The 25,925-nt window shown below is 46.6% G+C and overlaps 1 protein-coding gene across 3 annotated transcripts; it reads right to left on the minus strand.

Annotated features, from left to right (window-relative positions):
• Positions 1-2,388: 2,388 nt before the first annotated feature.
• On the minus strand, positions 2,389-25,805 carry SLC25A47 (solute carrier family 25 member 47). Of its 3 annotated transcripts, XM_064512076.1 has the most exons (7): positions 25,221-25,805; positions 25,005-25,146; positions 8,231-8,274; positions 7,871-7,942; positions 7,378-7,560; positions 5,728-6,001; positions 2,389-3,636 (listed from the first exon to the last, which is right to left on the minus strand). In XM_064512076.1, the coding sequence occupies exons 2-7, from the start codon at positions 25,021-25,023 to the stop codon at positions 3,350-3,352; spliced, it is 879 nt and encodes a 292-aa protein (XP_064368146.1). In that variant the 5' UTR covers positions 25,024-25,146; positions 25,221-25,805; the 3' UTR covers positions 2,389-3,349. The 3 variants fall into 3 exon arrangements, with proteins under 3 accessions (XP_064368146.1, XP_025967168.1, XP_064368147.1); XM_026111383.2 differs by lacking the exons at positions 25,005-25,146; positions 25,221-25,805 and adding an exon at positions 13,851-14,110; XM_064512077.1 differs by lacking the exons at positions 8,231-8,274; positions 25,005-25,146; positions 25,221-25,805 and adding an exon at positions 23,734-23,898.
• Positions 25,806-25,925: the final 120 nt, after the last annotated feature.

Consider the following 25,925-nt stretch of genomic DNA (forward strand, 5'->3'; position numbering starts at 1 on the left):
TGCCTACCACCCTGCAAGTAGTGAAATAGGGTGCCTTACAACCCTCTGTATCCAGTCCTACCAGGTAGATTTCAGATTGCTCTCAGGGCAAGTTAGTAAGAGTCAGTCATCCAAAGACTGGCTGGTTGCAAGTAAGACTGGGTGTTGCATTTATGTATGTACCACAACCAGTTCAGAAATCTGGGGAGGTCAGTGTGACCTGTTACTATGATACTTTGATAGGTTTGGCATAAAGACTGGTGCTTAAAGGAAACTGGTACTCTGATTGCAGTTGTCTGAGGAGCCCAGATCCTGAATAGCTTCCCATGGCTCTTCCATACTCGCCAAGAGGCGTGCTGAAACCTGCTCGGATATTTGTGAACGTTGTCACAAAGACAGGAACTAACAGCAAAATGAAAACCTGAAGCAGAATGTTCCTTCTAAAGAAAATTTTCTGCTTTCAAGGCCAGTAAGTTTGTTACTGAAAGAAATTGTCTATGCAGAAAGCTGTGATCCCTAGCAAAGTAAACCTAGTAACAGCCCAGCACATGTGGTGTCTTCCTTCTGTAGGCTGGCCTTCAGCTAGGTAATTTATCAGAAGTAGTTCTGTGATTATCAGAGAAGCAAACAGAGTAGCTGAAGGCCAAGGTTATGAAAAGAAATGAGAAAATAAGCAGCCAGGTTCTGAAATCCACAAGCCAAATACCCAGCTTAGCGTACATGGAGTTAAGGGTACCCTGTATAATATGTTGTTAAACAAAAATTGTTTCTTATTTATGCGCTTGGATTTACAGTATTTACTTATACAGTCAATTTCTTTACCTGTGGGTAATTTAGCTCAGCGTGAATTAGCTTTGAGTACTTGCTTTAAGACGGGCTGTTGCCAATAAACTGCATATTTATATTTTCCCAGTAAACACTTGCAGACTGAATGTATTGCAAAGTAGTTAGCTTCCTGAAATAAGCTGTCTAAAGAAATGACTTACCTCTCATACAGCACTTGTTCAGGCCAAGTAGGAGCCTGCTTTTATATGATGCTGAATACCCAGGGGGTTACAGATCTCAGCCCTGCTGACTGTGGTCCACAGGTTTTCCCACTCAATTTAACAATTCACCTATAATTCCTGTTTCTTGAAACCGCCTGTATTTGGCTTACAGGAGGAGACATTTTTAGTTGTTTGAATGTATGAGCCTGTGGGGAAAGCTGAGCTACTTCTGATTGGACTTTGTTTTCAAACCTCAGGCTGACCATGGATGGTATCAACACTGCCTAGCAATAAATGGTTGTTTTGTCTTATTTGTAGGTATTTTTTCCTTCTCTCTGTTCAGACTTAATGCCTGAGAACTGAGTTAGGCTGAGAATAATACAGTATAAAGGAGTTTGATTCCAGGAAACATCCAGGCTGAGCCTGGCTAAATCACCACCCTCCTGGGAGAGCACTCAGTCTAGTACGTCCCGTGTAGAATGAGGTGAGGGTAAGTAATCTCTTAAGAGGCATCTTAGGAGGAACTTCAAATCTTACTGACTTAATTAAATCTTTTGTTGTAAGGACTTTCAGACTAAAGGAATCTTGCTGCTCATGCCCCAAGCTGTAACCAAGGGTACTAGGTTGCTCAGTCCATAAGCACCTTGGAATAGCATTAGTTTCCCTGCTGAGTCTTTCAGTTTATGCCCTTTTAAGGTGACATACTCTGAACCTGTCTGTGGTCTTTTAAACCTGCTCTTGGATTGGCTGCAGCAGCTGATAGACTCTTGAGAGAAAAATTCATGGTAGTCATTTGATAGCATGGCTGTGAAGAAATTTAAAAAGCAAGTTGAAGGCTTAGATTTCAGGAGGACAGTTCTGGAGCTTTTACTAGTCTTTCTAGAGTGGAAGAGGTCCCCTTTATTCTTTGCTAGTGGCACTTAACATTTTTAAGCGTGTCCTAGTACAGGATCGTTTCTTCCATTTTCCAGAACAGCTGCTGAGTCCTGCCTGTTGCAAAGTCACTGTTAGTGTAAAGGCCGTGCTATCAACCAGTGAAAGTGGATGCAGACCAGAATTTCATCAGCCATGAATAAGAGAACTCCTTTAAAAAAGTCTGTCCCTTTTGCTTCAAAAAAAAGCACATGTTCAGCACAATTTTGGAGTGGGAGCCAGTCCACTCCAAATGCCTTCATCAAGACAGAAGAATAGAGACACAAAACATCTAAAATGCTCCTGAGGCAAGATTTGCAAATCAGAGTGTTTCTGAGTTTAGAGAGGTTCCCTCTGAAGCAGTAGTATTTCCCCCACTCCCCAATAGACAGGCTTATGAAATGCTATACCTTTATGAAAAAAGAATATTTTTTAGGCAAGTTAGAGATTCCTTCAGAACATAACTTTGACCAAAAAAAAAAAAAAAAAAAAAAAACCAAAAACCCACACATTTAGCCAGTCCTAACGGAGTGTATTTTAAAGTGAAAAGAGCATATACTTTTTAAAAGTAATTAATCTTAATTATACCATACAGTTCTGCACTTCTCCTTTAGTTTACGTATCCCCTAGTGCACAAAGCTTATGGCAGTCTGTCTTTTGAGAAACAAAGGGTTTTGCTCCTCTTCCTGCCCTCCTTACAGTATGAGAACAGCCTGTACAAAGAGCTTTATCAAAATTCAGAAGCATGGTATGTTCTCGCAGCAGAAGGGGACTGAAGCTTTACTGCTAATGATTGCACAGGGAGAAAAATCACATGATTTACTTGAAATGAAGCCTGTTTTCATTTTCAATGAAGCCATTAGCCATTATGTAAACAAACTATGTCTGCCACTCATTTAAAGACGACAGGAAAAAGCAAGGCGATTCGTATTTCAGCTGCTACCAAAGGGATATAATTGTGGAGCGCTTGGGCAAAATTACAGATAGGCATGAAAGGTCTGTCAGTTGTGGCTTCAAGCACAAATAGGTAAGTTATTAAGTGAATGCAATACATGCATTACATATAAAGAGCACACACTGTATAGTGTTAAATCTAACACGCACAAACTGCCCTCAACTCTTGCCTTCGTAGCGAAGATCAATTTTTGTACTGGTAGAAAATAAAATTTGTCTTTTGTCAAAAATCTCTAGTCAGATTACCAGCTTTTTAGAACACAAATATTTGCAAAAGTTTCAATGGCATGAGAAGTAGCTGCAGTCTAAGCACATTAACAGGATAAAAGGGAGGTTGACTATAGGTACAAGACTTCCTGATGAACTAAGAGATCAGTCATCCAGCTTTAGGGTGAAATGTCCATACCTCTTACACTATCCATCAATGACAGCAAAGTTCAGCAGTTGTTTGTGTATGTTGTGTTACAAAAAAATGGACTAAAAAAAAAAAAATACACCTCTGAACAGAGTGACATAAGCTATTTTTCGTTTGTAAGATGATCTGTAAACCTCAGCACAGCTTCATATGTTACAAATACAACCATGTTCACAGGAAATGCACGAATGCAGTTTAAACCAAGTCCTTTGAAGAGCACTTTTACACCCTCCTGTCTCACACTTTCTCTAGCGCAGTGAACTAGGCCTTTGTACTTGCGGTGTCCCGATTCATCTGTTTGCATCCGTGATTTGATGACATCCATGGGAGTAGCTAATCCCCAGGCCAGGACTCCAGCAAAACCACCAGAAAGCAGCACAACTAGGAAACCTGCAAGAGATGAAGGCGGGGGGAGCAGTTAGCATAAGCTCCGAACTCCTAGAGCTATGACAATCTCCGATTTATTTTCTGCAGCTGCTTATTTACGTCTTTTCAAATCTAATTCTGCAAATAATTTTAGGAACAGGAAAGAACAGAAAGACCACTAAACTGAAATTTTGCTCGGTCTGGCATGGTTGGGACCTGCCAGACTGGCTAGGATGACTGCATTACAATCACTGCACTCCTGCAGGTTGTCTCTAACATTTCTTCAAATGATTTTTCCATCAAATTCTCCTGGAATTCTGATCTTTTCCTTGGATTCATCCAGCCTGTGTGGTCTCTGTCAGGAGTTCGCCTTCCCAGGCGAGAGACAGCTCTACCTCCCTTTCCACCATACAGCAATCTAAGCAGCACACTTCATAGATCACAGGCTATACCGCGCCTTGAGCAGTGACCACAGCCTGACCTGCTCTTGCAGAATAAAGTGAGGAAAAGCTGAAAACACTTAGCCAGTCATGCAATTGCAGAACTGGGGAGTTCTCCTAGTTCAACTAGAAAACCTTGCTCCTTGGAGAGAGGAGGAAAAGGAGGAGTGCCTTCTCTTTCCATATGCTGCATAGCAAATAACTTTTCAACCTTCATGTTTTTTCAGTAGTTAGTTTGTCTTGCTATTGCAGTTGTGTCTTTCCAGTGATCTCATACAAAACATGTGGCCTCTTGATTTCACAGCATGCTCCATTTGCATACATCATGCTGGCTTGTGCAAAGACAGCATCTGTTTTAACCCCACACAAACAGAGTGTGACATGGAGCCTGTCACTCTGAGGCACTGAACTGCCACAGCCTCAGTGTGCTCAGACCTGCCTCAGCCAGGCTTACTTATTTTTATAATTCTCAGGAAGATTATTTTTGCTGAATGGAAAAATTTGCTTCGCCCCTCTGGTATTTACTCAAAGGTGGAAGCAGACAGTTATTTTTTAGGGCCAAGTCAGCAACCAGAAAACCTAAGACTCTCAGTTCTGTCCCAGGACGGTATTTTCAAGCTCCAGACCGACCCTGAGCAGGTGCTCCATGAGAGCTCATGGCGGTTTGTCCGTGTTTCATTTCCAGTTGCATACCCCGTTTCTGCACGAAGAGGCTTTCATACTCACATACTAGGTAGTGGTGTGTGCTGTAAGCACCCCTCCTGCAGAAGGAGAAGTAGCTGCTGAGGGACAAGATCCCCAAATGAACTTTTGGGGGACACACACAGTTCAGCTCCTCTTTGATATGATCAAACCTTCTGTTGCCCAGATCAAAAAAAAACAAGGTATGCACTGCGCTGGAGAGTGGGACCAGCTCTCTGGTGTGTGTTCACGGCAGAGGCGGCTGGGTCATGCCCTGTGCTACAGTAATACCCAAGAACAAATCCTAAATGCACCCTAATTCCCTAACTTGGATCATCTCAGGCCCTGGCTCCTGCTATTTCCCCTCACAGCACATTGAAAAATACCTCGGGCTGCTCTCCCCAGCACCCCAGCCCAGGGTCACTGCCGTGAGGCCCCGAAGAAAAGCCTCCCGCCCTGCCCATGAGCTGCGTCCACGCTTTCCTAGCCTGCGTTGTATCTGCAAGGCACGTGCTGGGAGGGGTGAAAGCCTTTGCCCTGGTTCACTCTCCCCATGGCTGCATTATTCCCCGAGCACTGCGCTCGCCCTAAGGCGGGATGGGCAGGGAGCGCAGTGGGGCTGCCGTGGCCTGCTTTGGCCCTGCAGCATCCCCAGGGCACCTCGCGCCCCACGCGTGCCTTGGCACTAAGCGGCTTACCCTGCTTGTCACCCTCGCAGCCACGTGAGCTGATTTTGCTCAGCACAGCTGGAGCAGCCAGCCAGCAAATCCCCCACACCCAGCCTGCCCACGCCCCTGCCTGAAGGGCACAAATCGCCTGGCTGTGCCTGGAAATAAAGACACCGCAATAATAAAACGTGCCCCTCACAAGGCATGGTTTTGAGCGAGGCCTTATAGGTGCTGGGTAGTGTTTGCTGAGAATATTTTTTTTCCTCTGAGCATGATACAAAATAAGCCATTTTTGCAGATAATGCAAGACACTTTCTTGTACCTACCCGGTTTATTTTTCCCCACTGGTGTAAGCCAGTCGCACAGAACAGAATAGGTAAGGAAATATATTGCAGAAGAGGAGCAGTCTCTGCAGAGTAATGCAGAGCAGCCTTTGTAGAGACCCCCAAAACCTTCCTCCTTTGCAATCACCTTCAGACAGTGCAGAGATCCTTGGTACTTAGGCTTGGGAACAGACTGGGGAGATGCCACAGAAGGATGTGGTTGCTTCTGAGTTTGCATTCGAACTTTAGCTACCTCACTAGGTGTCATCAACATGACCTGTAAAGTCAGAGGACATTATTTCAAACCTTCCCATTCAAACAGTGTTTTGATCCTCCTCCAGCCTGACCCATCAAATCACTTATCTCCCACCTTTTCAGGCAATAATTTTTATTATCTGAAGCCAGCAAGTTCCAGCTTCCTCCCACTGGTGTGCACTAAATCATCGCAGAGCAGCAGCAGGACACGAGTGTGAGCTTGTGCTACGCTGTGCACAGTGGAAGGTGAGGCAGAAATAGGCAGAGGATACTAAACAGCTGTAAAAGCTTGTTAAACCATATGGGCATGGAAAAAAGGATGTCCTCAGCTAACGAGTAGCATAAATCAGGGCTCTGCAACACACTGGCAATTGGAACCAAGGCCATAAGGAATACCAGAAAACAACCCCTGTGAAGTAGAGCCATTCCCTACCAGGAATACCTATAGACCAGACTACCCTATACGAGGACTGCCGGGGCTGCGTGCCCCGCTGAGCCCAGCACGCCTCGGGACGACGGGAGGCCCTGCGGCACTCGCAGCGCCTGCACAAATCCGTCTGCTTACAGGAAACTGCGCCTGAATTCAGACTTCCCACCTAACATCCTTTGTGGGAATCACGTGTTTGCCAGGTAGCTTCGCTTGCCAGCGATGCCCTGAGCCGCGATGGGTTTGGAGTCCTGCCAAGGCAACGCTGCGTGCGGTCCCCTTCCCCACGGGCGCAGAGGCGCTGCACTGGGCGGCTTTAACCCGAGCTCACGCAGCCAGCACAGCACACGCTCCCCCAGCGGCGTCACCCTCCGGCACAGGAGGGAATTAATCCCCCTGCTCTCCCGGCCCTGGCAGGCTCTGACCCTCGCTTGAAAGCTGCTGGAAACCCGTCTTCGTGCCGGCCACCTCCGCTCCAGGAGCTCGACGCACGGAGGGCACCGTTCAGCCGCGCTGACCTGCAGCCGGCCGCTCGCGTCTGATCTCCGTCACTGCCAAAACACCGGCCTGCGCTGCGCAAGCGGAGGTGCCCGCTTGCTGCGTAAGCCGTCCCTCTGCGGGGATGCGGTCAGAGCCCCCTGGAAAATTTGCTACCCAGGTCGTTTTTCTTTCTTTTTGTACGTTTTCTGCCACGGTTCACGTAACTCCTAATAGCATGTTCTTAACGACATTGGCACTCTCTACAGTCAGTCCAGCGTGAGGTGCCCAGCAGGACGCGGCTGCTCTGCAGACCTCGGCAGCCGGGGAGCAGCGGGGCAGAGCATGACCCCCCGCGAAGGCAGCACCGTCTCTGACGCAGGCTCCCTGCCACCCCCCTCCCAGCGCTGAGCAGAAACCGGTCTGTGCTTCTCCAGCCCCACGTACACGTGAACAAGATCTCTCTGTGATCTCCCCTTCAGCTGTTTACCTACCCGGACGGCACCAGTAGCGCTTCCAGCAAGAAGGATATCCAGCTTGGAGGGCTTTGCGTCCGCAGTACCGTATCGCAGTTTGCAGATGCTGCGAAGGAAGTTTCTGTATGTACCAAATGAAACAGAGGAAATCAGTGACACTGAGAAGACTGACGCAGATATGCCTTTGTAAAATCCCAACACCTGGTTTGAAACAGAGGAAAAAAAGAACAGTTTTAAGAGAACAGCAAGGGAAAGAATCCACTCTAAAACACTGCCCTTACAAGGCTGAGTCAAAACTTTTTTCTATTTTTATTATTATTGACAAAACCAAGTTTCATGCTAACTCTTCTCCCAAAAAATAGTTACATGTAATTGTGGTCTGTCCTCCCCAAACTGAGTAAAGCAGCTTTGCTTCTCTGGCTTATGTAGGAGGCCTCTCTTATTGCTACTCCAGGTAGAAATAAGAAGCCACCCATAGCTTGCATGAGCGATTCTGATGAGAGGTACCTACTTTTTCTGTTCTGTATGTTTCTTGAATGCAGTGCCAAATTCCTTTGTAACGCCTTTCGGTCTGAATCCTCACCTAAGAACACAGGGGCAACTTTGAAATATGGACATCAGATTAAAAAAGAAAAAATCCAATAATGCTTTAACAGCAAACCAGTTAGTTAATCATAAAATAGCATCCCTGAACAATTGACGTTTTTTAAAAAGAGCAAAAACCACACAACCAAATGAAGATAGTGAAATATGTTGATGTAACAAAGATTAAAGCATTCAGTTACTGGATTAGTTTTCTAAAAGGGGAAAAAAGGCAAAAGGGTCTGTTTGCCTTCAGTCTGTAGTCAAGAAATAAAGTTCCAACAGGTACCTTCACCGTATCCAGCGGATAACCCACTGCTGTGCTCAGACCACCTGGAACAGACATTTATTGGACACGGTTAGCAGCACACCCCACGGCAGCCTGCTTTCCCCAATCAGCAGAAGAAGGGGAACTGCAGACAAGTGCAGCTCCAGACTCCTGCTCTTGGCACCCCATCTCTCTCAAGCTCCAGCCGGGATGTCCAAGCCAACAACGATGGAGTGAAACAGGCCAATTTCTCCGAGAGACCGAGGTACGTTCGGAGGAGGGATCGGAGCGTCGCAGGAAACTTCTCAGGAGGAGCAGCGCCACGGTGCCGGCTTGGCCGGCAAAGATGCAGAAACCACTGCTGCTAGAAAGGATCTGCACATGCCTCTAGCTCCAGGGCTCGGAGCAGCCCTCCTGAGAAGGGACCGGCGGGAAGGTGAAAGGGATAACATGCACCGCAGTATTGGGCTGTTTCTGTTCCCCTCTCAGTGCAGGCAGTAAAGCATCTTTGGGCCATGACCAAGCCACACTTACATGAGCAGCAAAGCGTCTCCACTCGCAGGAGGGTCTCTGAGTATTGCTGAGCAATTTTGGTGCCGCATGCTTGACTTGGAAATATTAAGAACTAAAAGTACAAGGACTTTTCTAAAAGACAGGTGGTCCTCAGGCGTGGCAGTTCCTTAGTAAGCTGTCTTTTATCCTGGTGACAGGAGAGGTCCTCCTGCCTGCCATGGACTGGGCATGGCCTGGCTGCACTTTACAAAGCACACAAGAAAAAATGCACTGAGCAGAGGGGTTTGCAGCACCTTGCTGGACTGAGCCCCTGAAGTGCCTTCCCTAGACACAACAGAAACCGCCGTATGCTGCAAAGCCAGAGCACGGAGCAAAGCAAAGGCCCTGAGCCTGGGGAGGGGAGAGCCCTTGGGCGGGAGCGAGCGGCGGCGAGCACCGAGCCCTTGCGCACCGGCACGAGCGGGCAGCAGCACAGCCCCGCGTGGGCCCTCCGTCGGAGGCGGCAGCACCAGCCCCACGTGAAGCCGTTGCCCTGCTCTGTTTCGGGCTTGGCAGGATTAGGGCGGATTAGCGATGGGGCGTGCGCGAAGCCGGCATGCTCGGCAGCACGCCCCGCACGCCAGCTGACCGTTACTGCCCTCCGGTGACAGTACAGGCATCTTCAGCAATCTAGGGGGATTTGTCAACCCTCTGTTGACACCCGGGCTCATTTCGAGACCTTAAAATAGCCGCTGGAGTTGGAAACACATTAATCCTGTGAGACAAAGTTACTGCCTTAATTGCAGATAGGGAGGGAACAGCAAATGGATCACCACCCGTGCCACCACCGCCACCGCTGCCGCCGCCTTTCTCAGCTCTCATCTGCATGTATCTGCTTGCAGGTACAATAAAGGGGCCGATTAGTCAAATTCCTCCGAGTATATAAACTGCCAAGTGACCTGAAAGAAAATCAGGCTGAGGGACAACAGAGTTGTATCCATGTGGATTATTCATACAGAGATCGAGTTCATAAAAGTGCTTTTATGAGCTCTTCAGGGTGCCAGGAAGTCACAGAAAACTGTGTGCTTCTGGTGGCTTCAAGTTAGAAAGTACCTGTCATTGAGGGTTTGTTTTGTTTTTAAGGAAAAGGAAGCTACTTAAAGACGTATCTGTTGCTGTGTTGCAGCAGTCGTTTCACTCGGCAGGTTCACCTGCAATTACACTGCTCCTTGGGAGCTCTGAGCAGCTCTACTGCATTTTGGAGAGCAGCAGCAGCTGCTGGTGTGGGTCGCCAGCCGCCAAGCCTGCAGTGCTTTGCTCGTAAGCAAACAACGGGCAGAGTCTCACTTGCAGAAAAAGTGAGGTTTGTTCTGCAAAAACTCTGTCAGGTCTGCCAGCAGGACAGATCAATAGCAGCTGAGATAACGAATGGGCCAAGAAGTCAACTTTTGTATTTCAAAGCCAAAATGAGGTAAGATTGAAAGAGAGAGAGAGTGAGGGAGAATGCCCAGGACAGAAAGAAAGAACAGCAGAAGAAGACAGCTGGGAGGAGCAATGCATCCGAGCTGAGCAGACAGTGACAGCACACCAAGTCACCCAGGGCCACCTGTACTGTCCCAGATTGCCAGCCCTCAGCCCAGACTGCAAACACAGACCCCTCCAGCCAGGGAAGAGCAGCAAATAAGTTAATGTCAACACGACTGTGGTGTCCTCGGAAGTGCTCTGCCCTGGCCCAAGCACCCCGTCCCAGCCCAAAGGATTTGGCATTACATGAGTTGCAAACTTCCCGAATCTTAAAGGTGGCACCCGGGGGCTGCCCAGACACTGGCTACGCAAGGGCACAGTGCCCCCACACAGCTGTAATCCAGCTTGCTCCACTGCGCTCAGGAAGGTAGGAGCCTTGCCATTTTTTCACTGGCTCATGTGTATCAGGTACCAGGGCTGATTTTGGACACAAAGTGTATTCCCTTACAGCAAAATCACTCTGTTCACACATTAAGATGAATGGAGTCAGCAACAACATTGACAGAAAAAGCAGGTTGCCCCAAACCAGCTTGTTCCCCATCGCTCCTCAGTCCAAAGGGCTCCTGTTCACCCTCGTTTCAACAGTGAAAAAATATCCCCTCCTGGGAAAAGACCATAAGGGTAAACTTTTCACTGCTCCCACCACAGTAGAGAGGTGAGCCCCCAAAACCTCCCAACAACCACAGCCTGCCATGAACTGCCCTCCTTAAGGACCAAAGCACTCGGGGCAGTCAAGTTTTTTTGGCTGAAGAGCCAATCCAAAGAGTGTCAAAGACTAGGAGGAAGGGCTCTGTGCAATGTCAGACAATATAAATAGCCTGGTACAAAGATAGCCTGACCCATACATGCACTGTTTGCACAGCAGAAGTGACAAAGGCCAGCTATGTATAGGATGCATACAGGAGAGGGATCCTATGGGACTCCCATTCACTAACATTGTATCGGTTGTGCAGAAAATAATGGCAAAATGAGGTGGATGATCAGTGCTGCAGTTTAGTGAGCCAGTCTTCCTGCCTACTTTGTCTGAGATATTCTCAGACACTGTGTAGAGGTTACAGCAGCCCCTGCATACACACCCACACAGCAGGGACAAAACCTGATAACTCACAGTCTCTTCACAAGTCAGGCTATTTAGACCTGGCAATTAAAATAAGGAGGGATTCTGCCACTGAAATGGCAATCAATAGACAGCAAGTAGCAGCTGTACAGAGCCCACCAGACTGTAACAGCTCTGAGCTGTAGGCGAAATCCTGGCTGGGAGACACAGGGAGAAGCAGAGATCATGGTCCATGCATTGGATGGGTAGATAGCAAGTTCCAAAGACCTGTTACTTTGCAAAGAGCTGGGAACATTAAAACTGCCCCGTACCCCAAACAACCTGAACTCCATCCAGTAACATTTCCCTGGCAGTAGCCAGCTGTTTCAGCAAGGGACAAGGAGACAGCATGTTGCTCTGTGGGTAGAGTATTTATCTACCCTGGGACTGCATGTGACTGGTGTGTAACCTTGCAGCAAGAGGCAGAGAAGCCTGGACCTGCTCAGACCGGGCTGTTTTACCAGGGCAGTGCTGGGTAAACCTCAGCTTCCCTTTCCCAGATCTCTGGCTCAGGCCCAAGAGTCAAGTCATCCTTAGTCATCACTGCTCAGGCCCTGCCATGGCCTGGGTTGCTGTGATAGCAGGGCTAGAAGCAGATATCAACTCATAGGGAGGTTGGCAGGGACTTAAGGAGGTCTCTAGCCCAACCTCCTGCCCAGAGTAGGGTCAGCTATATTGGGCCAAAAAGGACACCCTTACAGATGAGCTGCTCTCCAGCACCTTCAGCCCCATTTTGTGGTTACTGAAAGCCTCCAGGTTTAATAACTAAACATGTTTCTCTCACAATGTTTTCATCTGGAATCACACCAGGTCACTGTTTCCCAGGCCAAAGGTGCTGAGCTTGTCCTGTGGGCACAGAAGCAGGAGCTCAGAGGAGAAGCACAACAATATTTGTGTGTGCTCCTGAGCGAGGCTGGATCTTTACACGGGATTCAAAGGGACTACACCTCTACTGTTTTTCAGAGGTGCCCAAGCTGTGTTTTCTCCAAAACATCCGGAAAACAGAACAAGGTCACAAGAACATCATTTACTAAACACAGACTCTGTTGTTATCTGTGTTGCCACTTGAGTTGCTTGATGCAGTTCAGCTGGGTTTGCAGCTTCTTTGGGAATGTGAAATCTGCTTCAGCTCTAACAAGCACAAGCTGCGAAACAGCCTCAGTGCCAAAAACATCCCTGTTCTCACAGGAAAGCTGTCCCACCCCTGGGAGCTGTCCCACATCAGGCTAGGGACCATGGCCCGAAGCCCTTGCCCACGGTACCTTGCACGTGTCTATGTGCAAGCTCCCAGTAGGGGAGAACATGCCAGAAAACACTGCTGTCTGCCACTGAAAGATTGCATTATGCCTCTTAAAAAAGCCCTTTACCAGCCACACCACTGGGCCCAAAACTCCACTACGTGCTCTGGAAGTCAACGAGGAAAGAGGAGTAGAGAGGAGAGATGTCATAGAGGGGTTATATCCCCCTCTCCCATCAAGAGCCCTTCCCAAGCGGAGGTCTCAGCACTCCAGAAGAGCCGGTAGCCTGAGCAACAGGCACCCTGGGCCCGGGCACCCCCAAGCAGCCAAACCTCGCCGGCGTCCACAGGTTGGGCAGTGAGCGCAAAGGGGTGGCAGGGTAAAACTCGCTGGGGTCCCTCTGGGCAAATGGACATTTGTAACTGGGCCAAAGGTCGCTCCTGGTCAGGAAAAGTCTGCCAAACCTCAGCAGCTCCGAGAGCCTAGTAAGCTTTGACATGCAGGGCTTGGACTGTGCCTCAGCCATGTGGCAGGTTTACCTGGCCTTTCTGGCGGCGGTGACCCCAAGCCTCTTGTCTTGCTATTCGATACTGTGCTAAATCTGACAAGGAGATTTCAGAAAAGAAATGAGACCAGCGGCTACACTTTGCTGTTTAAAACAAAACTGGGTTTGAGCAGTATTTGCCCTCAAAATGTCTAAAATTAAATCACACTTTTTTTTTTTTTAATATAGCTAACTTATTCACTAGATCAAAGCCTGCTATGCAGCAGCCTGCGGTGAAATTACCATCAGAGCTGCAAATACATCTCAGCCTAAGATTACATAAATTTCATTCATTCAGACCTTCTTTACTGAAACAAAGCCGTGCCTCCACCCTCCCAGTTTTATGAGATGCACCCTCAGCCCTCCAGAGTCATGACTCTGACCCCTGGCCAGCACCCCCAGGCATCAGACAGGGAGGTTCTGCTGCCCAGGCAACGTTTGCCAGTTTGTATCTGCATGCAGCATTTTCCACGTAGTCTCTTCCTATTAGAGTTTTGCTCCATCACTGGACTGGAGGAGATTGCAGGGCAATGACCTCAGCCAACCAAATTGCAGGGCTATTTCCTCAGTAGCTCTGTGAACCTGCTATGATGACATCTTCCACTTATTAAAGAATACACTTTTAACAAGCAGCCCCCACCAAAAGACACTCAGCTCTGCCATTGCCACTAGGACCTGCCCATTAGCTTAATAACAAGGAAACACAGCTATCTGCTTTCATCAACAAGCACTACTTGATTTATTTACCTCCAATGGCCCCAGCAATGAAATCCATCCGGACAGAGTCTGCTGCCTTAATTACTCTGCTTAAACGTTAGGGAGGTAGAAGAAGGGAGGATACCAATTCAGTCTTTTGAGAAACACAGCCCGGCAGGTCCTTCAGAGGCAGCGTGATCTGCAGTATGAACCACCTTCCTACCGTCTTCGCTTGCCTCTGGGGGCTGTAAGCCTTCTGCATACTCGATGAGTTTGTACACTGGAGGCAGAGACGGGAAGCTTGGAGCTGTTCCAGGAACACAGTGAATAAGTAATCCCGTGAAGCCCTGCAATGCTGCGCCAGAGCCGCCCTTCCCAGTGCCTTTCTGCCTGGAAAATCACAAGGGGTGGTGCTTGCAAGGTAACGTTGGCTGTGAAGAGGCCATTCCCTGCTGAATTTATTAATCGCAGAAGTTGCACCTTTGTTTGCCGAAGGACACTCACCCGATGCCATGGTGCACTGTCTGTGTAGGAGACACCTCCTTTCCTCCCATCCTCGTCCTGTTGGAGCAGACCCCTTCTCACCAAGGACATAGCTCGTGTCCTCCCCATGCCTCCACTGGGGATTCCCCTTGGCTTTTCTGGCTACTCCACTGGCCCTAAAGCTCTACGCAAACCCCCAAGAATCTTTACCCACTCATTGTGTATACATGTGGCGAAATCCAGAAATAAAGCCAACTGCGCATGAAGCGTTTGCTTCCCTCCCAGACTTCAGAGTGGTTATCCCAGCTCCTGGAGGAGCTCTGCTTCCTCAGGCCTTGCTCAGCCTCCCAGCCCCCTTTTCAATATCTCCCAATTGCTGAGTTCAGCTGTGGAGCAGGAATCATTGCTGCTGGAGCAAATCGTTTGTCTGCACCCCAGCCTTTGACCCTGCTGCTGAAAGCCCAAGCTGGGAAGATGAAGAAAGATTTTGCCAGGAGACTGGTCTCAGAACCTCATTTTTTCCTTCCTAATCCACCCCCAGTACTGGAAGCCAAACATGATTCTCTGGAGAATTTTGGTCCACCTAGCAAAATCCAAGGGACATAGAAGAAAAACACTAAAATGATCTCCTTGGGACTAAACAAGGTTAGCTGGGGGAAGAGGAGGAACAGCACAGGCAGAAAGCTTTCCTGCTGTGTAGTGCATCGAGGACTGATCCCAGCAGGGGAAAGAGAAAAGTGCTGGTAAGGGGAGCGTCTCTCGACAGTGCTAAATTGCCTATTTTTGCGCAACAGTCCTGCACTGGAGGGCAGCCACCTCTGTGCAGGAAAGGTTAAGTTTTGCCTAGAACAAACCTGGAAACTGAAGCCCTGATGCGGTAAGGGCTTGCCAAGTCATAACCTGAATTGCACTTCTCTTAAAGAGGTTTCCCCAGGTCAGAGCCAAGGCACATTGGCAGCAAAGTGAGAAGATAATTTCACGGCTGCTGGCCCCCTGGACCAGCTTCACAGAGGAGCTGAGGACTTTAGTCCCCAGTGCTAAGTCTCCAGCACATTTCACAAGAACCTATTTCTCTCTGAAATGCATATTCTGGAGGGCCAGATGTGTCAATGACACATAGCACAGCTCACTATGAGAGCTGGGAGTTTCTGGGAACTGAAAATTAAAGGATTTATGTCAACCTACTTTCCACAATTTCTTACAAATCCTTCACTGAACACATTCTGAACTGAAGAGAACATTTTATTCCATAGTGTAACATTATGCAAAGACAGCAAAACTTTAAAAACAGAAGTAAAATATTATCTAGAGAGATAGCAATGTAGCTAGTGAAACGTGCTGGGTTATTCAATAGCCCTCCCTGTTACATCTGGTAACCGTACAGGAATTATTAACAGTTCATCAACAGTCCATATGTGCCAAGTGCGGAGAAAGGTGCTTTCATTTCCATTTCTTGTATCAGCCGTTCCCAGGTGCTGTCCCTGTGTGCCTCGTCCAGCAGTGGGAGCTAGTGTGGGACTTGTCACACCAGTCACATGCAGGGGATGCCACAGCCCCCTGCACCTGCAGGGACCAGGCAATCACAGAGCAGCTCCAGGCTGCTCACACAAGTCACCAGTGTTTTAAGGACTGCTGTTCAGACAACACCACTTAATACCACTTTTTCAGGAACTGCTTCCAGGCAAAGTGAAGTAACTCACTATATTCCTAAAACGAAAATGCTGTCATGTATCCCACCCCTCCCCTCAATCACAATTATGAGGATATTTTTCTAGATATTGCAGTGACTGGTGCAATATCAGCAAGAATAGAGAAAGGACATTATCCACACAGCTACCTCATAGACACGTGCCTTGCTTGGGGCTTAGCAGTGCAGTGGTGGTAATACAAGCCCCAGGTAACATCACGTCAGGAACCACAGTCTGTAGTCCCCTGCAGTCGCCAACCCTTCTCTTTAGGTGTCTGGCCAGAACTTAGAGGAAAACAGTATCTGCTGCTGTGATGTGTGATTTTAGCTGCATGACTCACTCAGCTCAGCTGCCACGTGACAGAGACGAGTGCAGAGCCTGCTGGAAGTGAAGTATTAGGTAAGGGTAGAAGCGTTCATATGTGAGCAAGTACTAAGGAAGGTATAATTCCTAAAGGAAGCCCCAGCTGAGAAATGAAACACGTTACTGCATTTACTGTTATGTTAACACTCCTAGAACTGCAAGAAACCAACCCAGCACTTGCTTCCCTCTTGATTTTAAGATGGTTTAACACATATGGCAGACTGCTGGGACTCACGCCCTTCCCAGCGAGGAGGTCGAATACCCAACAGAACTGGCATGATGAGGGCTCTTTCCTCCCAGCAAGAATGCTGGGCTCATGAGGCCTGAGGCTGGCAACTCTGTGGCTTGTCCTTGCAAGTACCCAGTACAGACCATCTCCCTGCTAAAGGAAAAGGTCTTAATGCAGGACCTTAATTCAGCCTCCCTTTTCAGGAGTCCTCATAGAGATCTGGAGCCCTTAAAGGTCTTAGTGTCCTCCACTCCTTGCAGCTTCCTCTTTCATCTCCTATTCTCCAGGTTTAAGGGATACATCCCCTCTCAGACATCATCGTCTTTAGAAACATATATGAGAATTCAGCCCTTCCAATGCCACAGTTCAACAGAACCCCCCCCCCCCAATCCATCCCAGAGAAATCTTGAATTCACAGGAAGATCTTCAAGTTTCTCTTCCAGCAGATCAAATACAAGTAGTTTCTGTCATCATTTCATTCAGGGCACATAACATACAAGGATGGACAGAGATCACTGTTAGTCCATCTCACAAAGCAACATCATGGCCCATGGCCATGCAAACAAGAGCTAAAATGCCTGATCTCAAGGCGTTGTCTTCTCAAAGCATGTCCTAGGAACAGAAAACATATGCTTTGAGCCTGTACAATGGATAGTACTCCACCAGCAATAACTCAAAAGTCCTTTCCTTAGTAGCAGGTTGTTTAGGAGTGATTTGTTCAAAATGAGTGAATTTCACAGGGGGTTTTGAAAAAGCAAAGCATAGAAGATGCTGGCAGAGGAAGAAACAGATCTGAGAATATGAAGCAATCTGCAAAAAGTTATGAAACCAAAGGGCAGAAAAATGAGGATGGTCTTAATTTTGCACAGTTTATGGTGGGCGAAACACTGCATTTGCTTCTCAGGTGGAGACAGCCATCTGCTCACCCAAATGGAGAGACCAGGGTTATGGCTAAAGGGGCAGCAAGGTTAAAGGACTGGTACAAGTGTGTGGACCAAAGAGATAGGTGGATAGGGAGACAGTAGGTAATCAATGTTAAGTAAAATCTTTTAGGTGAGATATAAGGGCAGCAGCATCCCTTTACCCCTCTCCTTTTGGGAGTCATTTCCAGGACATTACCCACTCCATCCTGCAAAGTGAAAGAAAAGCTTGTCCTCTTCAGCCTCTGCAACCACCTGCTAGGTCACCAAGCCGGATTTGCTGAGAAAACATTCCTGCCTTATTTCATGTCATAACATGCTGAATTTTCTATTCCCCTTGCACTGTTCAATATCAGACTCCTGTGCAGACCTATTAATTTCTGTCCAGTTTATTTTAGAAAATCATTGACTGAAGAGACTGTTCAAACAACATTACCCCCTGCTACGTCACTGGGCTGTTTGCAAATTGCAGAACAGGAGAGTGACAACAGCTGTGTTGAGCTGGTGGAGCCTGAAACTTGGCTTGTGAGTTGGTGGGTGGAAAAAGGGGTGGAACCACTTGGCTGTGGCTGTGTCACAGACTTTCAGATCAGATTATCTCATTGTCCTTTATCTCAGGTAAGAAAGAAAAACCAATAATACTAAGGACTCAAATGTTCACAGCAGGTATTTCACAGCAAAATAAACAAAATCAGTAAGGAAGTCACCCTGAGTGGTGACAATTGCATCACTTTTAGCCAGGTATAAATGATCAGTGATTTCACCACTGAAAAGCTGATGTAAGCTTGTGATGTTTCCACACACATTTCCAAAGAAAGGAAAGATGACTGCAGTAATTCAAGAAGTGACACAGATATTCTGGATGGCTTTGGGCAAATCACTTGACCTCTCTATGTGTAATCTTCTCATCAGCACTACAGGCGTCCTGTGTGCCCCCTGCCACAGGGTCACTGCAAGGATTTCGGGCACTTGTGAGACATCTTAACGTCTCTATTCAGGAGTGATTCATGGAAAAAAGAGGAAATAACAGTGCTAGCACCCACCCTGCACAAACGCCCATATGAAAATATATATTCAAAACTGCATTGCTCTGAAGGTTCTTCTTAAGTATTATTTAACTTGTCTCCCAAAATGCTAATATTTACAATAAGAAAGAGGGACCATGACAGTCATGTCAGTCAACTCCTGTACAGGATTTTACGCCAGAATTATTATCGGAATTTGGAAGGAGTTGCTGGCTCTGCGGGAGGGAGGTGTTGTCAGGACTGCTATTGACTTTCTAATTGTGCCCTGAGCCTCTTTCCAACATCTTGCACATTTTCTGCACTCTAATTAACAGAAGATATATTGAGTGCCGACCTGACAGCAGGCTTGGAGAGCCAGGAACTCCCTCACCCTGTTCCCGCAGGGCAGGCACTCATCTTCCCCGCCTCCTCCACCTGGCAATAGCGTAGTATTTATTTGTCATGACAATACTAATGTACTGCCCTCAAGCCTCTTGTTAGCAGCAAGGATAGTTCAGGTGTTTGGCTCTAAAATACAGCTGCTGTGGTGGGGGAACCTAGAGACACAGTAACAGCGACAACCGCAAAATCCATTTACGGTGCCATTGCAACGTCAATGCTCTCTCCAGTGTCTGTGGCCCTATATTTTTTCCCCCAGTATTCTCAGACTGTGTCCCCCCAGAGACCTCAGCTCTCTGCTTTAGCCCAGGGAAAAATGTATGAGATGCCACATCCAAAATCCCTCCATTTCGACTAGCCTACCATCTTTCTTCCCCTTTGAACTACTGATGTTATTTAACGACCACAGAGTTACGTGGAAATTTGGAAGAAAACCTGACTCTAGGATTATAAAGCATTATTATTTAAGAGTTTGGTATCAGCTGCTAAAATCACATGGGAAAGATTGTTATAAAGATACTTAACTGGCAAAACCGGCACCAGTGAATTCAGAAAAAAGATTTTTTTTCTAAATACCAGCGTTATTATGAGCTTATGTTAAGAGGGGACATATACAAAAGAATTTAAGAAGATTTTTATCTTGTGGGAGTGGAGAACAAGTGAAACTACCTTGTATTAATTAGTGCACTCAAGTGAAAATGAATCATCTCCCTTAAAAATGATGCTACAAAGTTTAATGCCAGTGAAGCCCCCTGCGTTGTTATGGGCAAACAGTTACTGACAGATAGCCAAGCTAGCCTGATCAGTGCTAATTGAGCAATGTCTGCTATAAACCTTTGTAAGCAATGCACACAGTCCTAGAAATATAGACCTATTTCATCAGGAAGTGTTCAATTCTGTGCCTTGAACATGACCTTTACCATAGGGTCAGGCTGGAGAAGACTCATCTCTAAGCCAGGAGTTTCCGTAGCTCTTTCTTTCCACAGCAAAAAATATCCAGACCCAAGTACAAACAGCATCAGCCTCTGAATATCATATGAAGTTCACAACCTCACTTATCACTCCTTATTTGTGTTTTCCCTGATGTTAATTCAGGAGTGCCTGAGTGCCCATCTTGCAGAGCAGTCAAGATGTTTCCTCAAAGGCACATTCGTCACTCTGCTAAGCCCGTTCTCTCAGATGCTTTCTGAATCTTTTCTTAGAAGCTTTCAGATTTGGAGAAACGGATGCCATTTTGTGTGACTAATGCAGTAACAAACATATTGCCTATGACATCTGGAAGCCCACGTATGACCCAGCAGGAAACTATCTTGAAGACAGGCCAAGATATTAAAAATATGTCTGCCCCTAAACCTTAGTGGTATTGCCTCACAACACATTCTCACTTTCTTTGGCTCTCTCTTCTCACTCACAGCTCTTCTCCCTGGCACATTGGACTGTGCAGCTACACTGTCAAATAACTTAGCGTTTTGGTTCTGCTGGAGACCTGCTCTCCCAATCATCAGCTTTGCATATGAATACAAACTGTGCCAAGGGATTTCAAGTATAGTGTTGAAAGTATATTTGTATAGCTGTTGGCAGACAAAAATCATTTACCTTACAGAAATGTCCCTGTAAGAACATAGTGCCTTAAAAACAAAGCCAGGAGCTGGACAGCAGAGGTTCTCATCTCAGCTCTGCTTTCTCTTCCCTTAGGAATGAAGGACAAGTCAGTTTTACCAATTTTCTTATTTGTGAATTATGGAATACTGCACATTTTTACTTCACAGAAACAACTTGAGGCTTACTTTATAAGCTATTACTTTCCAGATTTGGAAAATGTTATAGAAATGCCAAATATTGAGTTTTTATCTTCCTTCTCTGAATGATTCCCCAAGAGACTGTGTTTTTGCTCGATGTCACCATTCCCAAGTATATTTGGTAGGTGACTGAGTAAACATTCTTGTTTGAAATTAAGGATACTGCTGAGAAAAGGACTTTGGACTAGCGCCTGTAAGCATTTTTTTTCCTACTTTGTGGTCACTGAGTTTCTCACCCACTGCAGGGAAGTGCACAGGGATTTTGGCTATGGATTTACATTTTAAACAAAGCACAAGACAGCTGAATATGAAGAGGGATGGATTCTTGCTCCAAATTGTTCTAAATGTTGACCATTTTAAATGCAAGCTGCACTTCTTCCACTTGCCTTTTCCAGCGGACCAGTACATTTAAAACCAATAACTCAAGCTAAAAATGCTCCTCTGTATACACAATATTCCTATGGAGTAGAGGCCGAGACAAAGAACAGAAGGCACATGCCAGAATTTTGCCTCTTCCATTTAAAATTGCAAAGGTTAGGATTTCCAGATGATATGCATGCCTAATAATAAAAAATTTTCCACTTTACTGGGATAAACCATGGAAAGTTGGAACCATCTCAGCTTTATCAGGGTGCTTCACAGCTCTGATCATAGCATACTGAGCTGCCTTCCTCCTGCAGCAGCTCTCGGTTTCCACATCTCCCAAACACTAGCTTGAACAGTTGTTCATCCATCATGGTCACGATTTCTCTTGGAACTGAGGGGGTCTCAACCTGAGATCATGAGCAGGACACTTTGAGGAACCACAGAGCCCCTACTCCTCCGTGGATCTGTAAGCAAAGCAGCTGTTTCAACAGGACTTGAACATATGTATCAGTTACAGCTCATGTTTTTAAACATCAGCCTTATCAGAGCATTTTATCAGGCCTTGAAGTTTCAACATTTGATATACAGTACCTTTGAAGCCAGTGGGATAATAACACCAGTGAATACCCTAAAGCCACCCAAGGTCATAAAGTTAATGGGTAATAAAACCATCTACTCTGCTATGAATAACACCATAGCAGCTCTGTCTTTGAAGACAGCTACATCTTGAGGAAATGGAGTACGCTAATGACCTGAGCCAATAGCATAACACTGAGTGGGGCAAAGAATACTGCAGCTTGGGGGAACTAAGAAAATGGATATGAATCCACACAAAGGTACTGAGCGACTTCACTTGCAGAAGAATATTTTTCAGACACTGGGTGTTTCCACAGAACAGCTCAGCTTGTAACTTTTTCTTTCATACTTAAAATTGTGTCCCAATTCCTCTATCATTTCATTGTTTCGATTTATATGTTGTTGCTTTAGATTGTCAGCCATGCAGTGAAGCACTAGTTGGCCTTCAAGTCTAGTTGCACTGGAACTGCAGTCTCTGCAAAATGCAAGATTTTCCTTGCAAGCAGCTTGCTAGCATGGATGCAACATTCACATGGCTGGGTGCACATGGTCTAAATGCCACCTTGGTTCACATGCATAAGCTGGGCACAGAGAGTTAGTATCCCTAAGAGTCCTTGAAGAGTGATTCAGGGAGCCTGGCTAAGTGCTAGGGAGGACAAGCCCAGACCCAAATAAAGATAGAAACTGGTGTGTTTTTTTGGATGACACAACAAGTACTGGAGTCATGATGCTGCAGCAGCGCATTAACTTAGAAGACAAAAAAGGAATAAGGCCAGAAGAGAAGGCCGTATAAGGGAAATTCTTCTTACAGGTAGTCCCAGAGCTGGCCAAGCCCCAGGGAAATTCTGGGGAGCAAAGGGGAGAACCCCCTGCGCATCACTCTCCATGTTCAAGTGCCATTGCTGGGACATGACAAACTGCTGATGCCAAATTCACAAACATAAAGATTTTGAAATGCCTGAGGCAACAATGTGTATTTTACTGCATGCTATTGCCACTAGCATTTCTACAAGTGTACCATAACATCACATTTCTGTCCCTTTCCTAATTCACTCTGCTTTCACCTTTTTCCTTTGTTTTTCATTTACCTTTAGTGTTAATTCTGCCCTGCTTCTTCTTTACTCTCCTCTTTATTCTCTTCCACTCCTTAATTTTCCAGTTCCCTTTCCCGATCTTTCTTTCAGGCTCACTTTCTCCCAGATCTTCCCCGGGTGCTATCAAGGCGGAAAGGAAGCTGACAGTTGCTTCTTACTACAAGGACCAAGAGCAAGGGGAACCTTCTCACTCCTTCAATGTCAGCCTTAAAGCCTCTTCCATTCTCTAAAACTGCCACAATTGAGGTGTAAAAGACAATGGGACAAAGGGATCGAGGATCTCTCAGTCATGTACAGCTGCTGCTGTACACAGCGGTAGACCCTATATGCTCCCTCAGCAGCTGTCAACTCCTTCTACTTGGTGAGTCCCCATTGTGTCATCCAACAGAGAAGCTAAGTACTCCCAAACAAGGAGGGAAGAAAAGAAAAGAAAAAAAACAGCAGGGAAAACACAAGCCCTCACTCCTGTTCTCTAGGAATGCATCCCTGCCAGTTGTAAGCAGTGTTTGGAGAAATGCAGCCAAAACTGAGCCAACTCCTCGAGCCCAAAGGGCACAAGAACTCGCAGATGATGTCTGATTCATGCTCCGAGTCAGAGGGATTACACATCAACAAAGCAGATGCAAGATCACACATAACCTTTGAACTATCTAGAAGAATAGCATGAGTTAAGAGGAGAACCATTAGGTCTGGATTTCCTTGAGCATCAGATTAGCTCTCCTCTTCAAAACTATTTTTAGTGCACACACGTAGCCCTGTGCCAATATGCAACACATTGGATCTAAGTAATACTACCAAACTGTAAGAGCTATATGACTTCCTTTCTTTTAATCACAGAGCTCCTATGGAAATCACACCCAAATACAAGCACCTATATTGGTATGCAGCTCAGGGTCCTCCCCACATACAAACTTTAGAGACTCCTTTGTATTCATACAACTTTGCCTTGCAAGGGTAACTGAAACTGGAAAAAAGAAAGCAAATAAGAAAAAAATGACAAAAGGGAAACTTACCAGCAGGACTTGACCCCTGTTCATTCCTTAGTGGCTTATATACACATTTACATTTTCTGGTTGGCCCCCTTGAAATAGCAAACTTCGTACCAATTGACCCTCAGTTTTCTCCCCACTAATTTGTAGGTCCCCCCATCTGAATCACATGCCTATTACAGTGGTGTTCGATAGCATTAAATGAGGCTTATTAGGAACAGCTTGAGCACGCAGGGACATGACAGACCTTGGACGATTACAGCAACCTGGGAGGGGCTGCACAAACACGGACAACATGATTAGAATTCAAGTGATCTTGAAAAACTGGAAAAACAATCTGGAAAAAGCAGTTGAGCATGGACCACCAGGAATAACTACAAGAAAAAAACTGGGCAGGTACAAGATAGGGAACAATGCTGTGGGCAGCTGCTCTGCAGAAAAGAATTGGGGCCTATAATGAGTCACAGGCTGACTACAAGTCAAAAAATATCATGCTATTGGAAGAGGAGAGAAGAGACGGAAGAGTAAATCTCATATTCTGATACACAGACAAGAGTGTTGTCTGCAAATACGCAAAGTAATCTTCTCCCCTTACTCGCTCAGCAAGGTCTTTGGGTCAGTTCAAGGAAGTCCAAATCAACTGAAGAAAGTCTAGAGGGGGGTAACAAGAATCAAAGGTCTATAAATCATAATCAGTATAATTCAGAGAAGAAAAGATGAAGATTTGACAACTGTTTTAAGATAACTTTAAGAGTGCCTGCAACAATACAGAAAATAAATTGTTTTTCCTGTTCACTGTGGGTGAACATTAAATTACAAAAAGCTTCTGGTGGTAAGGGTAGTTCCTCTGAGGCAGATTGCCTGGGAGATTACAGACTTTGAAGAAGAGATTAAAAACACTTTGGTGAGGAATGTTTTAGACTGATTCTTCCAAGCTGATCCTTCAAAGGCTTGAGCCACAAGAGAGATGCAGGTAGCTGCTGGACTTTCACCTGCAGCATGGTGCACAGAGTGGTTCCTCTCTGTGCACTCCAGAGTGGACAAGGTTCCCAGTAAGTTATTTGCACCTCTACTTGGAGCAACTATTTAGGGAAAAAGTCTGAGTTTATGTGACTATTCCATGCCCAGGGCTACCTGTCTTATTTCAAGTGCTAGCTTTAGGTGTTTTGGTTCAGAAAGGTTTAAGCTCCCCGTTACAAGGTGGGACTTGGAAGGACACAGCAAGTCTGGGCTAGGAATCAGGCAGCTACCAAGACTGCTAGTGCTCCAGCAAAGGACATGGCCAGCCCCCTCACCTGCTCTCTCGTGCATCATCTGGTTGTCCCCAGATGGAACAGGTACATGCACTGGGGAATCCAAATGGTCAACACATGGTTGATTGCTTTGATTCGACAGTGTCTACAGATGAGAAGAAAGCCAGCTGAGACGGCGTTTGTCCTGAGGAGTGGAAAAAGATATGGGGAAGGTCAGGGATCCATTGAATGCTTTGCTTTTCCATCTTACTTACTTACCAGTTGTAATGATGGCCTGAGAGCTGCTAAGTCTTCAGACAGGTTCTCAGGATTTGACCTGCTTTAATAAACTTTCCGGCCTCCTTGTAAATGTCCCTGTCTTTTTTGTTTGTGTTCTTTGCACAGAAGGTAAAAGCTGGCTTGATTTTTCAATATCTAGTTCATCATAAGCGCTAACTGGCTTTGTATCCGGCCGCTGCACCTAGAAAGGGACTGCCATATGGTGGGAAGAGATGCAAAAAACAGCTAGCTCCTTTTCTGTTCTGCTTCTGGAACATACTGCCTAAACGCTGACTTTGCAGGCACTGTAGAGATCATGTTACTCTAACACTAACTCTAAACAAAGCGTGAACAGACTATTTATTGTCCTCGGCCACTACCATTCCCCTTTCTCAGACGTCGCCTGCAGGAACAACAAGCAGCTCAAACAGGGCTCGCTTTTGCAACTGTCCCCAGCTCGAGTTTCCCATTTAAAGCCTCTACCATCAGGGCACTTAAACCCGGCAGCGCTTAGCGGGAGATTAGCGTTAAGGCGAAGCAAGAAAAGCCCGCGGGGAGAGAGCAGAGGCGCCGCGGGCGCAAAGCCGGGGGGCCCGGGGCCGGCTCCGCGGAAGGGGCGCCCAGCGCCGGGCCCGGCGCTGGGCGCCCCTTGCGCGGAGCCGGCCCCCGCCGCCCTTTGCCCGGAGCCGCCCCGACGCGGCCGCC

Source organism: Dromaius novaehollandiae, chromosome 5, assembly GCF_036370855.1.
Source record: "Dromaius novaehollandiae isolate bDroNov1 chromosome 5, bDroNov1.hap1, whole genome shotgun sequence".
Classification (NCBI taxonomy): domain Eukaryota; kingdom Metazoa; phylum Chordata; class Aves; order Casuariiformes; family Dromaiidae; genus Dromaius; species Dromaius novaehollandiae.

Bases quoted from the DNA above. Each gene is read 5' to 3' on its own strand.
- SLC25A47 (XM_026111383.2), bottom strand. From the start codon at position 13,878: ATGGATTTCATTGCTGGGGCCATTGGAG. The intron at 7,561-7,870 runs GTAGGTACCTCT...GTTTCAAACCAG, and splicing joins AAACATACAGAACAGAAAAA to GTGTTGGGATTTTACAAAGG. The intron at 3,637-5,727 runs GTAGGTACAAGA...CATCTCTTGCAG, and splicing joins AGTGGGGAAAAATAAACCGG to GTTTCCTAGTTGTGCTGCTT.